Below are 16,111 nucleotides of genomic sequence, written 5' to 3' on the forward strand. Positions count from 1 at the left end.
ACTGAAAAACATAGCCCTTGTAACCAACAGCACCTTCGTGGCCACCAGCAGTCCTGCAGGATAGCAAAACCAGAAAGTTTTGGTGATAAAATAAAGTGACTGCTGTTTCCTTAAACAACATTGCTAACTTTTGGCTAAAGCCTCAGTACACAGAGAACCACAGCAGCATCACATCACACCAGGATCATCCTCTCACACCTCACACTGCTGTTTGTGCAGGTCTCTGGGGCTCAGGGCTGACTTTGATGCACACAAGGCACACAGCTGCTCTCATGGCTGACTGCCAGTGCTGCCTATGGATATAGGACATGGATATGGTGATTCCCTGACCCCAAGTGTGGGTGAGAGAACCAGCCTTGTCTTGTACAGTCCTTTGGGTTTGTTACTGTTTGGTGAGGAATGTGTGTGTGGAGCACTCAGAGTAATTTCTGTGTGTCCTGCCTTCCCTCTTTGCCAGCAATACTAATCCTTGCAGAAATTGGCTCTTCCTCCCTCTCAGCAACCTCAGAAATGCTGCAGAGTACTCAGGGTCTGCTGTGAAGGGGCAAAGAGCAAGTTCCTGAGGAGACTGAAGCCCACTGAAGTGAGGACAGAGCTGCTGCCTCACACCCAGCTCCCTCCATGGATCCTTGAGAGCTCCCAGGTTTATCTTCCTGTGACTGAACTTCTCAACAACTTCTTTCAGTCTCCTCCATTTACAGCTTCAAGTTGCCCTGATATTTAGATACCCTCTCACAGATGAAGGGTGATAAAGCCTAAGGACTCTGCAAGTCACTATTACAAGAGGACTTTTACATTTTTTGGTCACATCCAATCTCCAAATGGTGCATCTTACACCATGTACAACACCACAATCTCATCCATATTAAGACAGATGCATCAAATGTAGTTATCTAATTAGAGTGTATAATGCAGTCTCTAGGAAGGTATGAAAGATTAAGTGCCTTGAATATTTACAGAGCTAATAAATCATTATCTTTTTAAAATAATATCTTGTTATATGAGACTTTTCATTTTAACTAAATAGATATTAACAATGTAGTTACTGACATTAAAGATCATGCAGCAGAAAAGATTACCTTCACTGTCTTTGAATTTCTTGATAGCCACAATTTCATGTGTCTCCTGTAAAATAAAAGCAAAGAAATGGAAATGAGCAAGATTTTTTGTGCATTTTCTCTTGCCTTTTTTTCCCCTGAGCATCAGAGGAAGAAAAAAAGAAGCATCCAAAAGGAATTTCACAATGCAAAACTATTAATTGAAAATCTGGGAAATACTTCAGTGATCAAGGCCAAGTGCAATACAAACCCACACACAGCAGATATGTCACAATTAGGATCCCCAGGACCAAAGCAATAGAGTTAAATGCCAGAAGTTCATATTTACACACCTTGTAATATATAACAGAGAAATATTCAGAATTGTTTTTCCTGTGACTTTTGTTTTTTAGTTATTCTGAAGCTCTAGCAATCTTTTATCTAACCACTTTATGAATATGGGTGCTTATCTTTATGAGGTGAACTGAAAATACTGTGCCAGTATAAAGCTTATAGTTAGACCTGTGATTTTGGCTGCCAAAAGTTTTTGGGCTTCAAAGTTCAAATATCCACAAAAAAATACAGCATTAAGAAAGTAGCTGCTCTGTGCCTCCTTTTAAAAATTTGTCATCTTAAGGGAAATCTATCCAAAATGGGCATCAGTAATTGCATGTGGCAGTGTTCAACCATGCTTATTGAACAGTCATAAGGGATAACTTCCTGATGTCCACCTGCCTTTGCATTCCTCTAGCATTCTCTACTCACTAAAACATTTTTCTGTTTAAGTTTCTCTCTTGTGTGAGCAGGAATGCATTTAGCACATGGACAAAAGGTAGCCTAGTTCAGGTCTGTTCATACAATGATGCAGACACTGAACTTTAGCAGCAGGACATGGAAGAAACATTAAAAGTGGAGGAAACATTAAAAGTCACAGGGTAAGGGCTTGTGAGCAGACAGGCAGTAGGCTACCTGAGTACTTGATGAGCTAGATCTACCTTACACACCTTTACCAAACATCACAGTTTAAAAAAAGAAAAAAACAGCAATATCCCACTATTTATAGCATACAAAGGCCAGACTGGAGGACAGCAATAAAAATGAAGCCATTCTAGAATACTTGAAGACATGTGCATAACCAGTTATTAAGTAACACAAACATGTACTCCATTTTTCATTTCAAATCATTGTAACACATGAACCTGTAAAATACCTGATCCCAATTAAAATAAAAGCACATGGAAAGAACGGTCTGAAATAAAATGAAAGACTTATTTCACTAATTATATTTCTACCACTGAGTTATAGTATTGTTATATTTATTAATTCTAATTCCAGCAATAATAGTAAGAGTTACTAGGAGTATGAAGGAACATTAAGAGGGTGAGTAAATTTAGTTTGACTTCTGGTATCTACTGCTAGGTGGTCTGGCTAATTAAGCCACTGAAAGATTTTTCAGACAAGGAACACTGTAATTGCCCTAAAAAGCCTCTGCTGACTGTCTTATGCCTATGTTTAGACAGCCTGCATACACCTCTTTGCAGATGAACTGAATTTATCTATTAGTATTACATGTCTACTTCCCATGAGGTAAAAGAAAAATTTCTAGATGTTTCAGCTACCACAAAAAGGCTGTGTTTTTATTGTCAAAGTAATAGCTAAGTACGCTGAAAGAAATACAGGAGTTGAAACATGTATCTTCACATAGACAGCAATTCTGATTCGTTCAAGAAAACTAGTCCACATGGCTTCTCTGCCATATCCTGATTACATGGAATGTGATTACTTTGGAAATTAAGTTTTAAAAGCTCTTGGGTCAAGGTCTTTCAAAGACTTGGGTAAGATATGCTATCAAACATCCTGGAGGACTCTAACTACTTACAGTACTTTAAGCATGAGTGGTTCTAGGAACAAAAAGAACAGAACGACCTCAATAACAGGGATGAAAAGGTTACCCAAACAGCTCAAAAAAAATCTAACATTTAAGAAATTTTCATTTACAAATCTTTGTGACTTCTGTTATTTCATTAAACCAGTGAAATGATCATTAATGGTGTCACAAGCAATTAAGAAGTTATACATGACACTTTCCCTATCTTTTAAAAAAACCCAACAAATAATATTTAAATAACCTGAAGGGAAACAGCAGCAAAATGAGACTAGACAATAGGTGCTTTAAGGAGCTACCCTAGTAACATTATGTTCCATCTTAGCAAGAACATTCTTGTCTAGGTTTCTTGGAGAGTATCATCCTATGTAAATTATATTCTCTAGGAATGTGCTAGTGGTGAAGCAGTCAAGCCAAGGCTAAAATGGATACAAGGACACTGAAGATTACTATCCATAGATTTTTGAATACATTGCACCTGCTTGACAAAAGGTCTGTAACTTCCCTATGATGCAGAACACCTCCAGAAGAGATGGGGTGCTCCATCTGACAGCACAGAAAATTGCAGCCAAGTGCACATTTCTCAGTTTTTGCTCATGTGCTTTAAAACAACTAAATGGTTTATATGAAGTGACATAAAAAACAGGCACCCCTCATAATTTTAAATTAGTTTCAAATGAAAGAACCCATCTGAAATGCCCTGTTCCTCTATTTCCATTACTCCTGCTAATTTTGAACTAGATGTCTGGTTTCCACCAAATTTTAAAAAAGAAATGCAAGAAATAAAAAGAGGAAATTTAAAAAAAATTGTCTGAAATTTGTCATCTATAAACAGAATATCCTTCCTTGGGGAAAGGAACCAGCAAGAACTCAGTCTCCTGTACCCTGTATGATGTTGCAGGTCAGCAGCATATGTAGACTGTGCAACAGATTCAGCCATTGCACATAATTTTCCTTAACATAAGCTAATACAGAATTGAAAACATGTAATAAATTTTGTGTATGGATGAATACAGAAGGCATATAATAGAGGTGGTAAAAATACCCTTCCTGGATTAGGAGAGACATGCTGGTCAGACACAGGCCAAACCTGAAGTTTCAAACAAATACTGACAGGCACTTGGTGCAAAGTAAACAGACACCACATTGCTGAGCCCTGAGAAGATGGACAGAACAGGGGATACAAAGAAAAACAGATGAATGAAGAGGAAGCAAGAAATTCAATAGTGATAATTCAGACTTCTGGGCAAATCTGAAAGGTTCTTTACAGATTGAATTTAGACTTTGTTACTTAAACGTCTACTTACAAGACATTTTGGAGATCTGAGCTCTTTTGTGGAACTGGTTTTCTGCTCTTCAAAAACAGGCTAAATTGGAATTCTCCAAAACAGAATTGTCATTCACTAAAATGTATTTTTTTGCATTTCAAGGGGTGTTTTTTCAAGATTGTACTATGAAACAGAATGCTACTGAAAACAATGTTCAGCCTGAAACCTACTTATACAATAGCTCAGTATCAAACTCCTAGTGTGAAAATTGTCATTGCCAATTCAATGTATCACCTAGGAAGATAAGCTGGTACTAGTTGATTCCATGTTTGATTTCAATGAATCCCAGGAAAGAAAAAACCTCATATAATCCTTTCTGATCTTTACTACTTACTACTACCAGCTTATATCATGAAGTAGGAAAGTTTGAGTTTGCTTAGCTGTAATTTTGCTTCACTCAGCTACATCTATTATTAAGGACCTCATTACCATGTTCTAATAAAAAAAAATGGCCTCAATATTTGAGTTTACAACAACAGCAAAATTGCAAACACAGAAGTCAAATCTCTCTTAACACTGGAATTACCTCTGATTATTGAGCATGTATATTATAAACATGCTGTGTTATAAAACTATAGGAAGAACAGTTTTAAATTTAAACATACAACAAGAGATTAATATTACTGAAAAGACTGTGTAAAAGTTAAGGATGTACAGAAACTGGTTATTCAGGCTACATGATTACATGTGTCTAAAATGGGGCAAAATATGTCTCTTCATGTACAAACCTGCAAATGTCTTTTAATGAGGCTAAGACAAAAATTTCTGTTCAATTTTCTTCACATATAAATATAGTGATAGAGAGGAGGAAGGAGATACCTGCTCATGGGAAAAGGGTACCTCCAGCCCTAGAGGGAGGAATCACTTCATATTAAGGTTCAGTCCTTTCCTATACCTCAAAATATTGGTGGGAATTGCCTCTGGAGAAAGGACATGCCTTACTCTCTGCCCCTTTAACCCCAGAGGAGAGCATGGCTATGAGAGATGAGCATTTTCACTGCTGTGCTCCTTGCCACCCACAAGTTTCTCTCTGAGCTTTCCTCACAAGATTGTCATAGCTGGTGATTCCTGTCATCACTATCAAACTAGAAGAGTTCCTAATTCAAAACCATTTAATTTTATCTCATTTAAAGACCAGAGGTCCCCTATTTTTCCACTGTCTCTACAAAATTTATATGACAGAAATCACTTTTATTATATGTAATTATATAAAGCACAAGACACAAGTGTCAGAACAGCAGAGTAATGTATCTCTGTTGTTTTCTGGAAAGATCCTTGATGGGATTACTCAAGGAAAAAGATGCTGCTTAGCATAAATCAAGATCTTAGAACTAAAACCATTATTGTCTGGAAAGAGAAAGCATATCCTATTCTTGAAAATGTCATGTTACAAAAAGAAATCTCTTTAAATATTTTCCTTATTTTATTTTAAAGTTTCTGTTAGGACTTTTCTTCCTTTCTCTTTTGCAAATCATGGAAAATCTGACACACAGCACAGGTACACAACAAGATTGTTGAAAAACAGGCAAGACTCTAACCTTCTGAAAGTTACATTGTTCACCTCTAATTTTACTGCCTCACCCTCTATGAGTACAAGATTTCTCAAGCATGGATTTTTTTAAGCAACTGAAAGAACAAATGTTTATAGATATCAACAAATGTGAGCAGAGATAGCAGCAGTCAATGCTGAGCACATCCCATGCACAAGCAGCACATTGCTGCCTTTACTCAGGTGGTGCTGCTCCAGCCCTATTTAGTACATCACATCAGGATTTCACACTGATCTACTAAGTGAAGCAATAAAATATGATATGGCAAGTTCTGTGGTTGGCTCATCATTTCCATCTGTACAAGTATGAGGCTGTTTAGGCCCAAACTCAACTTCTGTTAGGAAAAGTTAAATCAATCATATTCTCTAATCACAGAGAGCATTCACATGTCAGAAAAATTATTTAGAAGTGAGCAATAACCTGGTTTGATCCTCATTGATCAATTATTACATTTGTACAATTTAGTTTGCCACAACAAAGACACAAATTTTTTAAAAAATCAACAAAATTCAGCCAAACATATCCAATGGCTAATGTCTTTTCAAAGTAGTACAATTTTACTCTGATTTGCATAAACATTGCATAATATGTTCTACAACATTAAAGTATTTAGAACAGATTTTTCAATAATCTTGATTTTGCAAAATCCCAGAACATTAAGCAGTCAGCCACAAGGCAACAAAAGCCCAGAAAACCACTACAAGATGGTAGAGTATTTTTCATCAGTTGCTTAAAATGAAGCTTAAAATAAAAAACAACCAACCAAATATTTTTTTCAAATTTACTCTCAAAACAGGAACATAAAATATTAGCATTTTAGTCAGATCAATGTATCATAAATGTGGCATTTGCAATTACAAAAGTTTTTAAACTAAGCCAGGAAATCAATGTTCTGAGAGGTCACAGACATCATTACCTGCAATTATGCCAGGCCCTTAAGTCACTGCCCAGACACTGTCCTGACTCCATCTCCATTCTGCCTTACACCACCACCACCTTCCTGCTGTCTCAACACTTTTGCTGGCAATTACTTTCAAAATCTAGTGGAGTACATTAAAATATTCTCTAGAGAGAAAAACGTGCCAGATGATGCAATTTCTTTTTTCAAACAGTTTGGCAATATAAAGTCACAACATACTGTGTCTTCTTCTACACATAAAAAACTTTAGAGAACTTCCCTCAAGAGATGCTTCACTGTTTCACCCTTCTATTTCTCCCTTGAGAAAATTGCAATTCTTCTGTTTATCAGCTAAAACCCTCACACTTGGTTTATCTAAGCAATATAACTCTTAGCATAGGAGAATTTTCAGGAAATTACTTTCTAATCTAAAAGTCCTATTTATTTTTAGGAAGAGACAGAGTCTTTCATAAATAATGACAGAACAGTATGTCTGAGTTATCACAATGCCTTTATTTACTGGAAAATTGCTTAGAAATTTTCCAACACACATATGTTAGAGTTTACTTGAGAAGAAGCACCTAGAGTGAATCACCACAAATCAATTTTTTATCTCTTGAAAGCAGAATGTTATTTACTAACCATCTAAGCGCAGAGGAAGACTCCTAATGGAACAAAGAGTTCTATATTTGATGTGCTACTTTAGGGAAGATGGTCACACTGTCTCCTCAGAGGAGAAGAAGAACAAGAGGACTGGGGAAAGCTTAAACCACTCTGAAAGATTTTCCAGGGGAGCAGCCATATAAACTCAGCTATTCCACTGGGGAAAGAAGCACAAGAAAAGGCCAGAACCTTGAGCTACAAGTTTGGCAGGAAATTACCACTAAGTACAGGTAATGATGGAAAGAGACTTAAAAAAAAAATCATGCAGATTGAAACAGTTTCTCTGATTTCTTTATCTATGTCCTTCAGAAAAACTTGCAACAACTTTACTGTTTGTTCAGATGTCACGAGCAAATGCTTGCATTACCAACCTTACTTATTTGTTTTAAATCAAGTGTTTAAATCAACCTAGAATAAGGGAGTCATAAACAGCAGGCTTTTCTCATCCATGTATCAGATGAATCCACAAGCCAAAGGAGTGTCCCATCTGTGTCCATGGACTCCCAGACTGGGGCTCCAGCCCCGGGGCAGGCTCAGGTGGCAATGGTGCTGCTGCCAGGGGCTCTCCAGACTGCAGGAAGGTTACAGGCTCACAGGACAGACAGCTGGGGCTGGAGGCACTTCTGCTGATTTTGACTGCCCCCATTTCCAGGGATATTCTGAACAGCCTTCAAGGCATTCAAAAGCCACCAGGATGAGATCTGGAGCAACGTGCTGGAGCTGCCTCTGCTTTGAGCAGTTGTGAAGAGGCACACCTGAATCCTAAGGAGTGCACTACAAAGCATGCATTTTACATTCTTCAAGAACTTGCAGTCTACTAATTTAGGGTGTACATACTACCCTGAAAAGAACACTTGAAAGGAAGTGAACCCACTCAGTGTTTTCTACCAGCTATTGGGCTGATGATAGTGGTTAGCATCAGAACTTCCATTTTTCCAAGTGGATTTTTCATATTCATTCACAATTTTCTCCAAGCAAGAAAGTAAATATGCATCTCCAAAGAATGCGTACAATAACGTAATGAAAAGGATTTGGAATAAAAAACAGCTTTAAACACTATAAATGTAGCTATTCTAGCTTTTCATGATAAACTAGTACTCTTTTAGCAATTTTTAAAAATAATCTGTGTTTCATTTCATTCTGTTGTAGCACTAATCCATATAATTTGACAGTATTGTTTAATCCAAACCATGGATGTAAAACAGAAACCAAATTCAGTACATGTCTATAAAATTCTTGCAATGCAGAAATGTCAGTAATAGTAATTTCAGTTTCAAACCTCAGTCTTCTTCCAGTTCTATTTGTTCGGGGTTTTTTTTTTTTTTTGGTCTGTTAACACTGGAAATTGTGAAAATGAAAGCTATTTATAAATAGCATAATACTGCATTGACAGATACCAGCATTATTTAATTACTTTTTATAGCATAATCTTGACACTTGTAATACAAGTGATAGCAAAAGAGAAAATGCAGCAAGGCAAACTGTACTACCTTCATGGCTTCCTTTAAGATACCACTGACTCCACAGATTCAGAGGTCAACAAGACATTTATAATTACGCTGTATTTCCTAATTTTTTTTTTTTCTTATTATAATGAAATGCTCCTTTCCTGGGCACCTTGTAAATCAAGAGTAGATAGAACTTTTTAGAAAATAGTTACTTTGGTTGGTTGGTTGGTTGGTTATTAAAAAAATATATCATTGCCAGAGTCCTCAGTGTTGATATCCTAAGTCTCAGAGTCAAAATAGTTTCAGCATGACTGGCTGAAATTCTGAAGTTTATCACATCTCAAGCTTTAATTTTGAAATCTTTATTTCTGTAGTAGATACAATTCAGTTTTTATCTGGTATTGACACATTTAAAATTTTTGGGGCTTTTCTTTTTTCTCATCAACAATCTAACAGGCATTTTCTTTAAACTGTAAATCAAGACCTACTGTGAACCAAGGGCAAACTTGTCAAGCAGGTTCCTGAGGCTGAAACTCTTCAGATGAAATTCAGTTTCAGATTAAGACATCCATACTCAGATCTTTGTATGTGAGTTGTGTGTTCAAACTTCTAAGAGCTCTACATTGATCAGTCACTCCAGTCATGATTCAGTAGCCTAAACATGGGCATCTAGAAACATTTAAGATTGCTGAGGTATCTACAGCACCTACATGGGAACATCAGAGAGGCCTTTTAGAGCTGCCTCCCTTGAAATCTCTCCACCTATCAGTTTTTTGAATACTCTCTATTCAAGGTCTGTACTTTCTAACATTTTCTCCTCAATGTACTCACAGTCTTGAGCTCCACTATTATGCAAACACTGCAGCCAATTATTCTAATAATCTGACTGGTCTTTCCATCACCTGAATCAAGAAATTTCCCTGATACCCTCCAGAAATCTCTGGGACTGCTTACATCCCACCACACTGCCTGTCCAGGAAATGCCAGGGAAGTTAAAGTCCCCCCTGAAAACAAGGTCAGAGTTCCCCCCCTGAAAAACAAGTGTTTCAGAAACATCATCAGCTGCATAAAAAAGGCTTTGCCCATTTTTTCACATTGATCAGGTGGTTTACAGCAAAGAACCAAAATAATGCCACAGTTTCTGGTGTCACCTCTAGCTCTGAACCACAGGGTCTCAACCACAGTATCATCCATCTACTATGACCCACTTTTCCCTTAAGAGTGGGCCATCACACCATCCCAGAAAATACCACCATACATCTGAGACACTCTTCCCCACAAAGGGAAACTTCATTCCCCTTTCTTTTTAGCCCATCTTTTCTGAAATGTCTGTACTCATCCATCCATCCATCATAAAGTACTACTATTAATTCTATGTTAACAATTTTTACATACCAACTAAATTTTTGTTTTAGTGTGCAAGCTACAACAGGATTTCTCAAACTTGGATAACTCAGCTTAACACTATCTTAGAAAAAAATTGGCTCTCAGTGCTGAAAGAAAAACACCTAAACATAGCAGCAGCTACTGTCATTTCCACGCTGCACAAGGAGAAACAAGGTTTGCCCTAACTTTAACACCTCTCAAGTGCAAATGGCAGCAACAACTCCTCTGAATTCTGCAGTGGGCCTTAAAGAACCAGAGGTGGCAATTGCCTATTCAGATACCAAGCAGCCATTCCAGATCTGTTCTGGAGCAAAAGCAAGAGCCAAGGTAGAAGTTATTTTTGGTTTTGACACATTAATTAGTTAGTAATGGTAAGCACTCCACATCTGGGGGAAAGCCTGAGCTACAATGGTCTTCCTGTCCAGAATTCAACTTTTATGTTTAGTGCCTCCAATAAAAGGAAAATAAAGTAAAATAAAATAAAATAAAGTTTTAAACTGAAAACTTTTCCTCCTCACATTTTGGGTACACAAATTAGTGTAACACTGTAACCCTATCTTCTTCGTGCAACTTGGTATGTAAAAGGTGTTACCTAATGCAACCATCACTGTTGGTGTTTTGGTGTCAGCTCATTGTTAGGTTTGGCTATGGAACATTTAATAGATGTCTGCATTAACCCTAGGAATCTGTCATTCCCTTTCACTTATTCCAGATCTTTAATGAGAATATTTTTTGTGTTGTTCTCCAGGGAATGATAAATTTGAACAGGAAATGCCACTTGTATTTTCAAGCTTCAGTTCACATTAGACAACAGTATTACAGAAAGAAAACAATACCCTCCTCTGCCTGTAATGATTTTGTGGCATTTACAAGACATCTTTTTGCTCTCTCGGTCTTTTTCATCAAGAAATATTTTCGTTGACATTATGCTCATACCACAGCAAATTAAATTTTAGAAGTTTTTTCCAATCTGTATATTGATGGGTAATTAAGTGGAGACCCTGATTTCTTCTCAAAGTTTCTACATTCAGGTTTGCAGAGGAAAAAAAGACAGTGCACTCTCTGGAAAATGAGAGAGAAATTCTTGCCTTTTTAAGAAAATTGCAGTTTTTCTCTGTGCAGCATCTAAAAACGCATTCCTTTTAGAAATTTTCTCTTCTTCATAGAAAGCATTAAGATTAAAATTTATTCTAAACTGCTAAAAGAAAGACAGCAGGCAAAATTCATAACTCAAACACCCCCTGATCATTGCTGCAGAGGTCAGAGGAACAGGAGGGCTGCCTCTACACAAGATGCATGATAATTTAGCTAACTTGAGAAGCCAACCATACATGTGGAAATTAAGGAATCTGCAGGAAGATTTCTGCTACTACTAACAGATGAAGAAGAAATGGCAGCTAAGTTTTCATAAAAATAGCATTTTCTGCAGATGAAATTTCAACTTAGGAGCTAAATCAAGAAAGAGAGTTTGTGGACTTATTTCAGACAGTTTCTTCAGCATCTGAAAAGTTGTGGCCAGATCAGTATATCTTCCTTTATATTTCAATAAGGAGGAAAAAAGCCTAAACATCACAGAAATTCTTGGAAGACTAAAAAAAGCTCTTCTAGCAAAAACTGCCCCTACCAGTAAGACTAACATGTTGCCCTTTTACATCTTACACACAACACATGTATTCTTGAGCCAGGAGAAAAAAAAAAAAGGATAACTACACAGAATTTAGGTTCACTGTGAAAGTCTGCCCAAGCATGACAAACAAATACTTCTTGGAAAAAGGGGAAGGAAAAGTGTCATGATCTCACTGAGTTTATTATCACAAACACTGGAAAACACTATGTGGGGAGAGAGGATAAAAAAGTGCAGAGTGAAGAGCTAAGGGCCAGGGAATACATGGGCTAAAGAAACTGAGAAAAGAAGGCAGACAAATGCAGCCTGAGAACAGATTGGAAAAGAGAACTGGGGTAAGGCACCTCGACTGAGAAGTTAGTGCTAAAACCAGCATAACAAATAAATGAATCTGTGAACATTAAAATTTTAGAGGAACCCAATTTAACTGAAAGCAGAGGAACGGTGAGAATTCAGAAATAGCTGCAAACCCACTAAAAGCACAGATGAGTCTCATTCCACAGTGTTCTGGTATGCATGGGGGATGAAGGCAACAGGTTACTAGCTATGCCATCTCAAATAGTAGAAGCTGACAGCTGTGTGACAACTGCGTGGGTATCCATATGGTGTTCCATGATGAATTTTGTATTTGAGAAGTCTAGAAAATTATGGGGAGAAAAAAAAAAGGTAAGTTTATCACAGTATATATAAGCAAGGCAGCATTTGAGGGGAAAAGGCAGCATTATTTCATTAGAAATACTGGTGTATGCAAAAGAAACTGAAGCCCTTCTCCAGGCCTAAAATAGAAACAGCAGCCTCCAAGGCTAAATTAAACTGAGAACAATTATATTCTGTGTTTTAAAAGACTCAATGAATCTACATAAAAGGCCAGATATTTCCTAAGGTAGAGCCTATCTCATTTAGCTTTAGCCAGCTAAGAGTTAGATACTCTGTGTGAATTGTCAAGGCTAGGAAAGTTAGTAAAAGCAGGGCAGGGAGAGAAGATCTGGTCAGAAGGTTACTGGTTTTAATTATTTCCAGATGGTAAGAGCTGCTTTTCAGATTTTGGACTCTCTCAACTTATATAAACGAGGGAGATGGGTTATGCAAGACCTAAGCACTGAAACAGTGGGTGAGATTAATTCCACCCAAGTTACTTAACTTTGCAGCCCTTCTGTCTGTATATTTTATTTTTGCATGCACAAACTTACATGCACATGTTTTTAAGGTACATTTCCAAATCTTATCAAGACTAGTAACCTCAGGGATATTACTTTCTCTGGATCATTATTTTTTGAGTTGCATTGCTACATTAAGATCATCACAGTTCATTGGATTGTACTTGTAATTAACATGCTGGAAACACAAAGTATTCCAAACTGTGCTACTGAAGTAAGAACATCTCCATTGCCAACGTAACTGCAGCGTCAATTCTCACATCCCACAAAGCAATCTGGCATAACTAGCAGCAAGGCCAGAATTTCTGAAGCTCATCCTTCTTCTTTCACCTGCATATTAGAGAATAAAGTATATGTTCACTGGTGAGGATCTTCATGAAGCTAAAAATATCCCTGCTATGAGCTTTGCATTTCCTTTTCTGGTATAATTAAAGGTACTACCTGAGATCAATAAAACTTTAAATAACTTGCAAATAAGGCCCCATTACAAGCTTCCAGAAGAATGCTTTAGATCAGATCCTTGAGAGGACATTTAACTTGAGAGGTTTTCATAAGAAAATTCTGAATTTAGAATGTATGTTGTATATTGACCTCCTAGAGCCATACTTCTCTCAGTTCTAAGGCACTATACATATTCATTTAAAAAGAGGTGAAAGAAAATGTAACAATTCGAAAAGCTTTATGATTCTTTGTAGAGTAAAGGTTTTGAACCTTTTACTTCGCAAAATTTCTCATTAATGTTCAGTAACAGGACTCCTACTTCAGATTTGATTTAAGATTATGACAAAAATCCAAAAGCTAAACCTGTGCAAGTAAGCTTGGAGCTTCATTGCAGCACTTGGTCTAAACTAGATGCAGATATGGAAAACAAAGCTTCCCCAGAGGAAGGGTGCCTTCTGTCCTTTGTAAGCTGATATAGTAGCAAGCCTTCTGGTGGTACAGAGAGTAAACAATAGTTCTAACAGCAGTTTGTTGACTAGCATTTGTGCTTGAATGTGCTAAATCTGACTTGGTTTCATCATAACATGATTCTGGGTGTGATTTCTTCTTTTTTTTAAAAATACAACATTGCAGTATAAGATTATATAGCAATAGCTCTGGATATGTAGCAATAAATAAAAAAGTTAGCAAATGAGTAAATTGATTACTTCAAATGCAGTTGAAATCTTCATGGAAAAGAAAAAAAGAATTAGTCTCATCACACAGGTTTCATTCAGGTAGTACTGTTTGAATAGTCAATTACCACCACCTCTTCAAAAAATGAAAAGGTGGCCTTGAAGAACATTAATTGTTAACCTATCCCAGTCTAAAAATCCAGATAAAAACCTCAAACAAATCCATAGATAAGAGATCCCTATACCTAATTATTCCTTTACTTTTGTCTTTCCACATATTTGTTCTTTGCAAGAATAAACTATGCCCTCATAATTTGATTCCTAGCCAGATCTGTTCAGGAAGGGCATGTTCTTCCACTGAAAAATTCTAGGTCTTATTGTTTACTGTAGATACAGAGCTATAAAACTAAACAGAGCTTTCATTTCCATTTTTCTTTTAATAGCTCAGAAGTGCTAAAAGATTGTCTTTGTTCACACAAACATATTTTGGAAAAAACACAAGACACTTTAGCAATAAAGATAAATTTTCAGAAAGTTCCTGAAACACAATCTTCAGATGAAGAGACAAGTGAAAGCTGAGAAAATATAATCACAAGACTTGGGCTGTGAAATTTTTATTCATATTTTTGTTAAAGCCTTGTACATGCCTGCTATATACTTTGATAAAAGAAGAGATTTATTGCCATTCATATTTTATACTGAGACACAAGTGTTCAGTTCTCCTTACATCCATAAAAATGAAACTTGCAACAGTGTGCTAACCAGTACATCCAAAAACCTTTGCAGAAGTTACAGAAGGAACAGGCTAGTGGCATTTTCTAAAACTGACCAGAAGAGACCACTCTGCTGTAACTCATTAATTAAACAAATATGTGTGTATTAATTAAACAAATATGTGTGTGTGTGTGTGTGTGCACACCTGTGCACAGCTCTGTACGTGTGCCCATGTGTAATGGGAAGGATGCTGGTAAAGGAACAGAAGCTCATCCACAACAATACATATGAAACATTATCCATTTCATTGAGAACCCTACCAAGCAGAAACCAAGAATTCTATAGACAGGCTGATCACCTTTGACTTGCTTCTCTGGCCTTGCCATCATCTAGACATCTACTCTGCATTCTCTTTTATGTTATCTGAGGAATATGGATGAAGGGGGCACTACACCCCAGAATTTCTGAGGAGAAATGCCACTCCCTTACTTTTAATTTTTTCTAAACCTGTTAGAGCCCATGGGATGGATGTTGTTTGGCTTAGGTTTAGCCTTTCTAAAAGACAATGGGGAAGCTCCTACTGATTCTCTTTTGCTCCCCAAATAATTCCTTAGCACTGCAACAACATTTCTAGCAGGAAGTAGGAACAGTAAGCAGTGGAACACAACAGTGGAAGCAGAAAGGACTGACAAAATTAGAACAGGTTCAGAGCCCAGGGTGCAAGTCCATCAGATACTATCCTGCATGTTTCTTAACACCATTCCTCACTAGCTGATGCTTTGAGGGAGAAAAAATGGTAGGCACCACTTGGATGAGTTTTTCACACAAACAGTCACAGAAAACTTGATCCTGTAGAAGCAGCAGCTAGTCAGCTCTGCTCTGCAGATGGCATTGCCTGCAACATATTTCTGTGCATAAACATGGCATTACTCTATCTCTGTTGGAAATGTTAATTGATTTCAAGAAGATAGCTTGCCTCCTGGTCAAGATGCATACTGTCAAAAGAAGAGGTAGGTGGAACCAGTAAAGTTTTTTAAGTCCTGCAGAATTTCATCTTTCCACATCTCAGAGCATTATCACACTTAAAAATATCACCTATCTCTGTCTACCTCAAAACCACATTTCTTTAAAAGCCCATCTATAACTTAAAGGAAAATCAATAATGATGATAATCCTGTTCAGCCAAAGTTAAGTCTAAGAAAACTATTGCAAACAATTTTCAGCACACTGGAATCTGTGGTAATCTTCTGTTCTTAGAACTGTATGAAAAATATACTTCATAATATGCAATTGGGAAGGAGTTCTC

At 37.0% G+C, this 16,111-nt stretch overlaps 1 protein-coding gene across 4 annotated transcripts in view; it reads right to left on the reverse strand.

Moving 5' to 3' along the window:
* Nucleotides 1–16,111, reverse strand: part of CDKL5 (cyclin dependent kinase like 5) — a 131,078-nt gene that overhangs the window by 54,120 nt on the left and 60,847 nt on the right. For all 4 annotated transcript variants that reach the window (XM_054628320.2, XM_077172685.1, XM_077172696.1 and 1 more), the window contains exon 4: nucleotides 1,080–1,125. In XM_054628320.2, the coding sequence (XP_054484295.2) occupies nucleotides 1,080–1,125 (46 nt within the window). The remainder of the gene's footprint in view (nucleotides 1–1,079; nucleotides 1,126–16,111) is intronic.

This window comes from Agelaius phoeniceus, chromosome 2, assembly GCF_051311805.1.
Source record: "Agelaius phoeniceus isolate bAgePho1 chromosome 2, bAgePho1.hap1, whole genome shotgun sequence".
NCBI lineage: Eukaryota > Metazoa > Chordata > Aves > Passeriformes > Icteridae > Agelaius > Agelaius phoeniceus.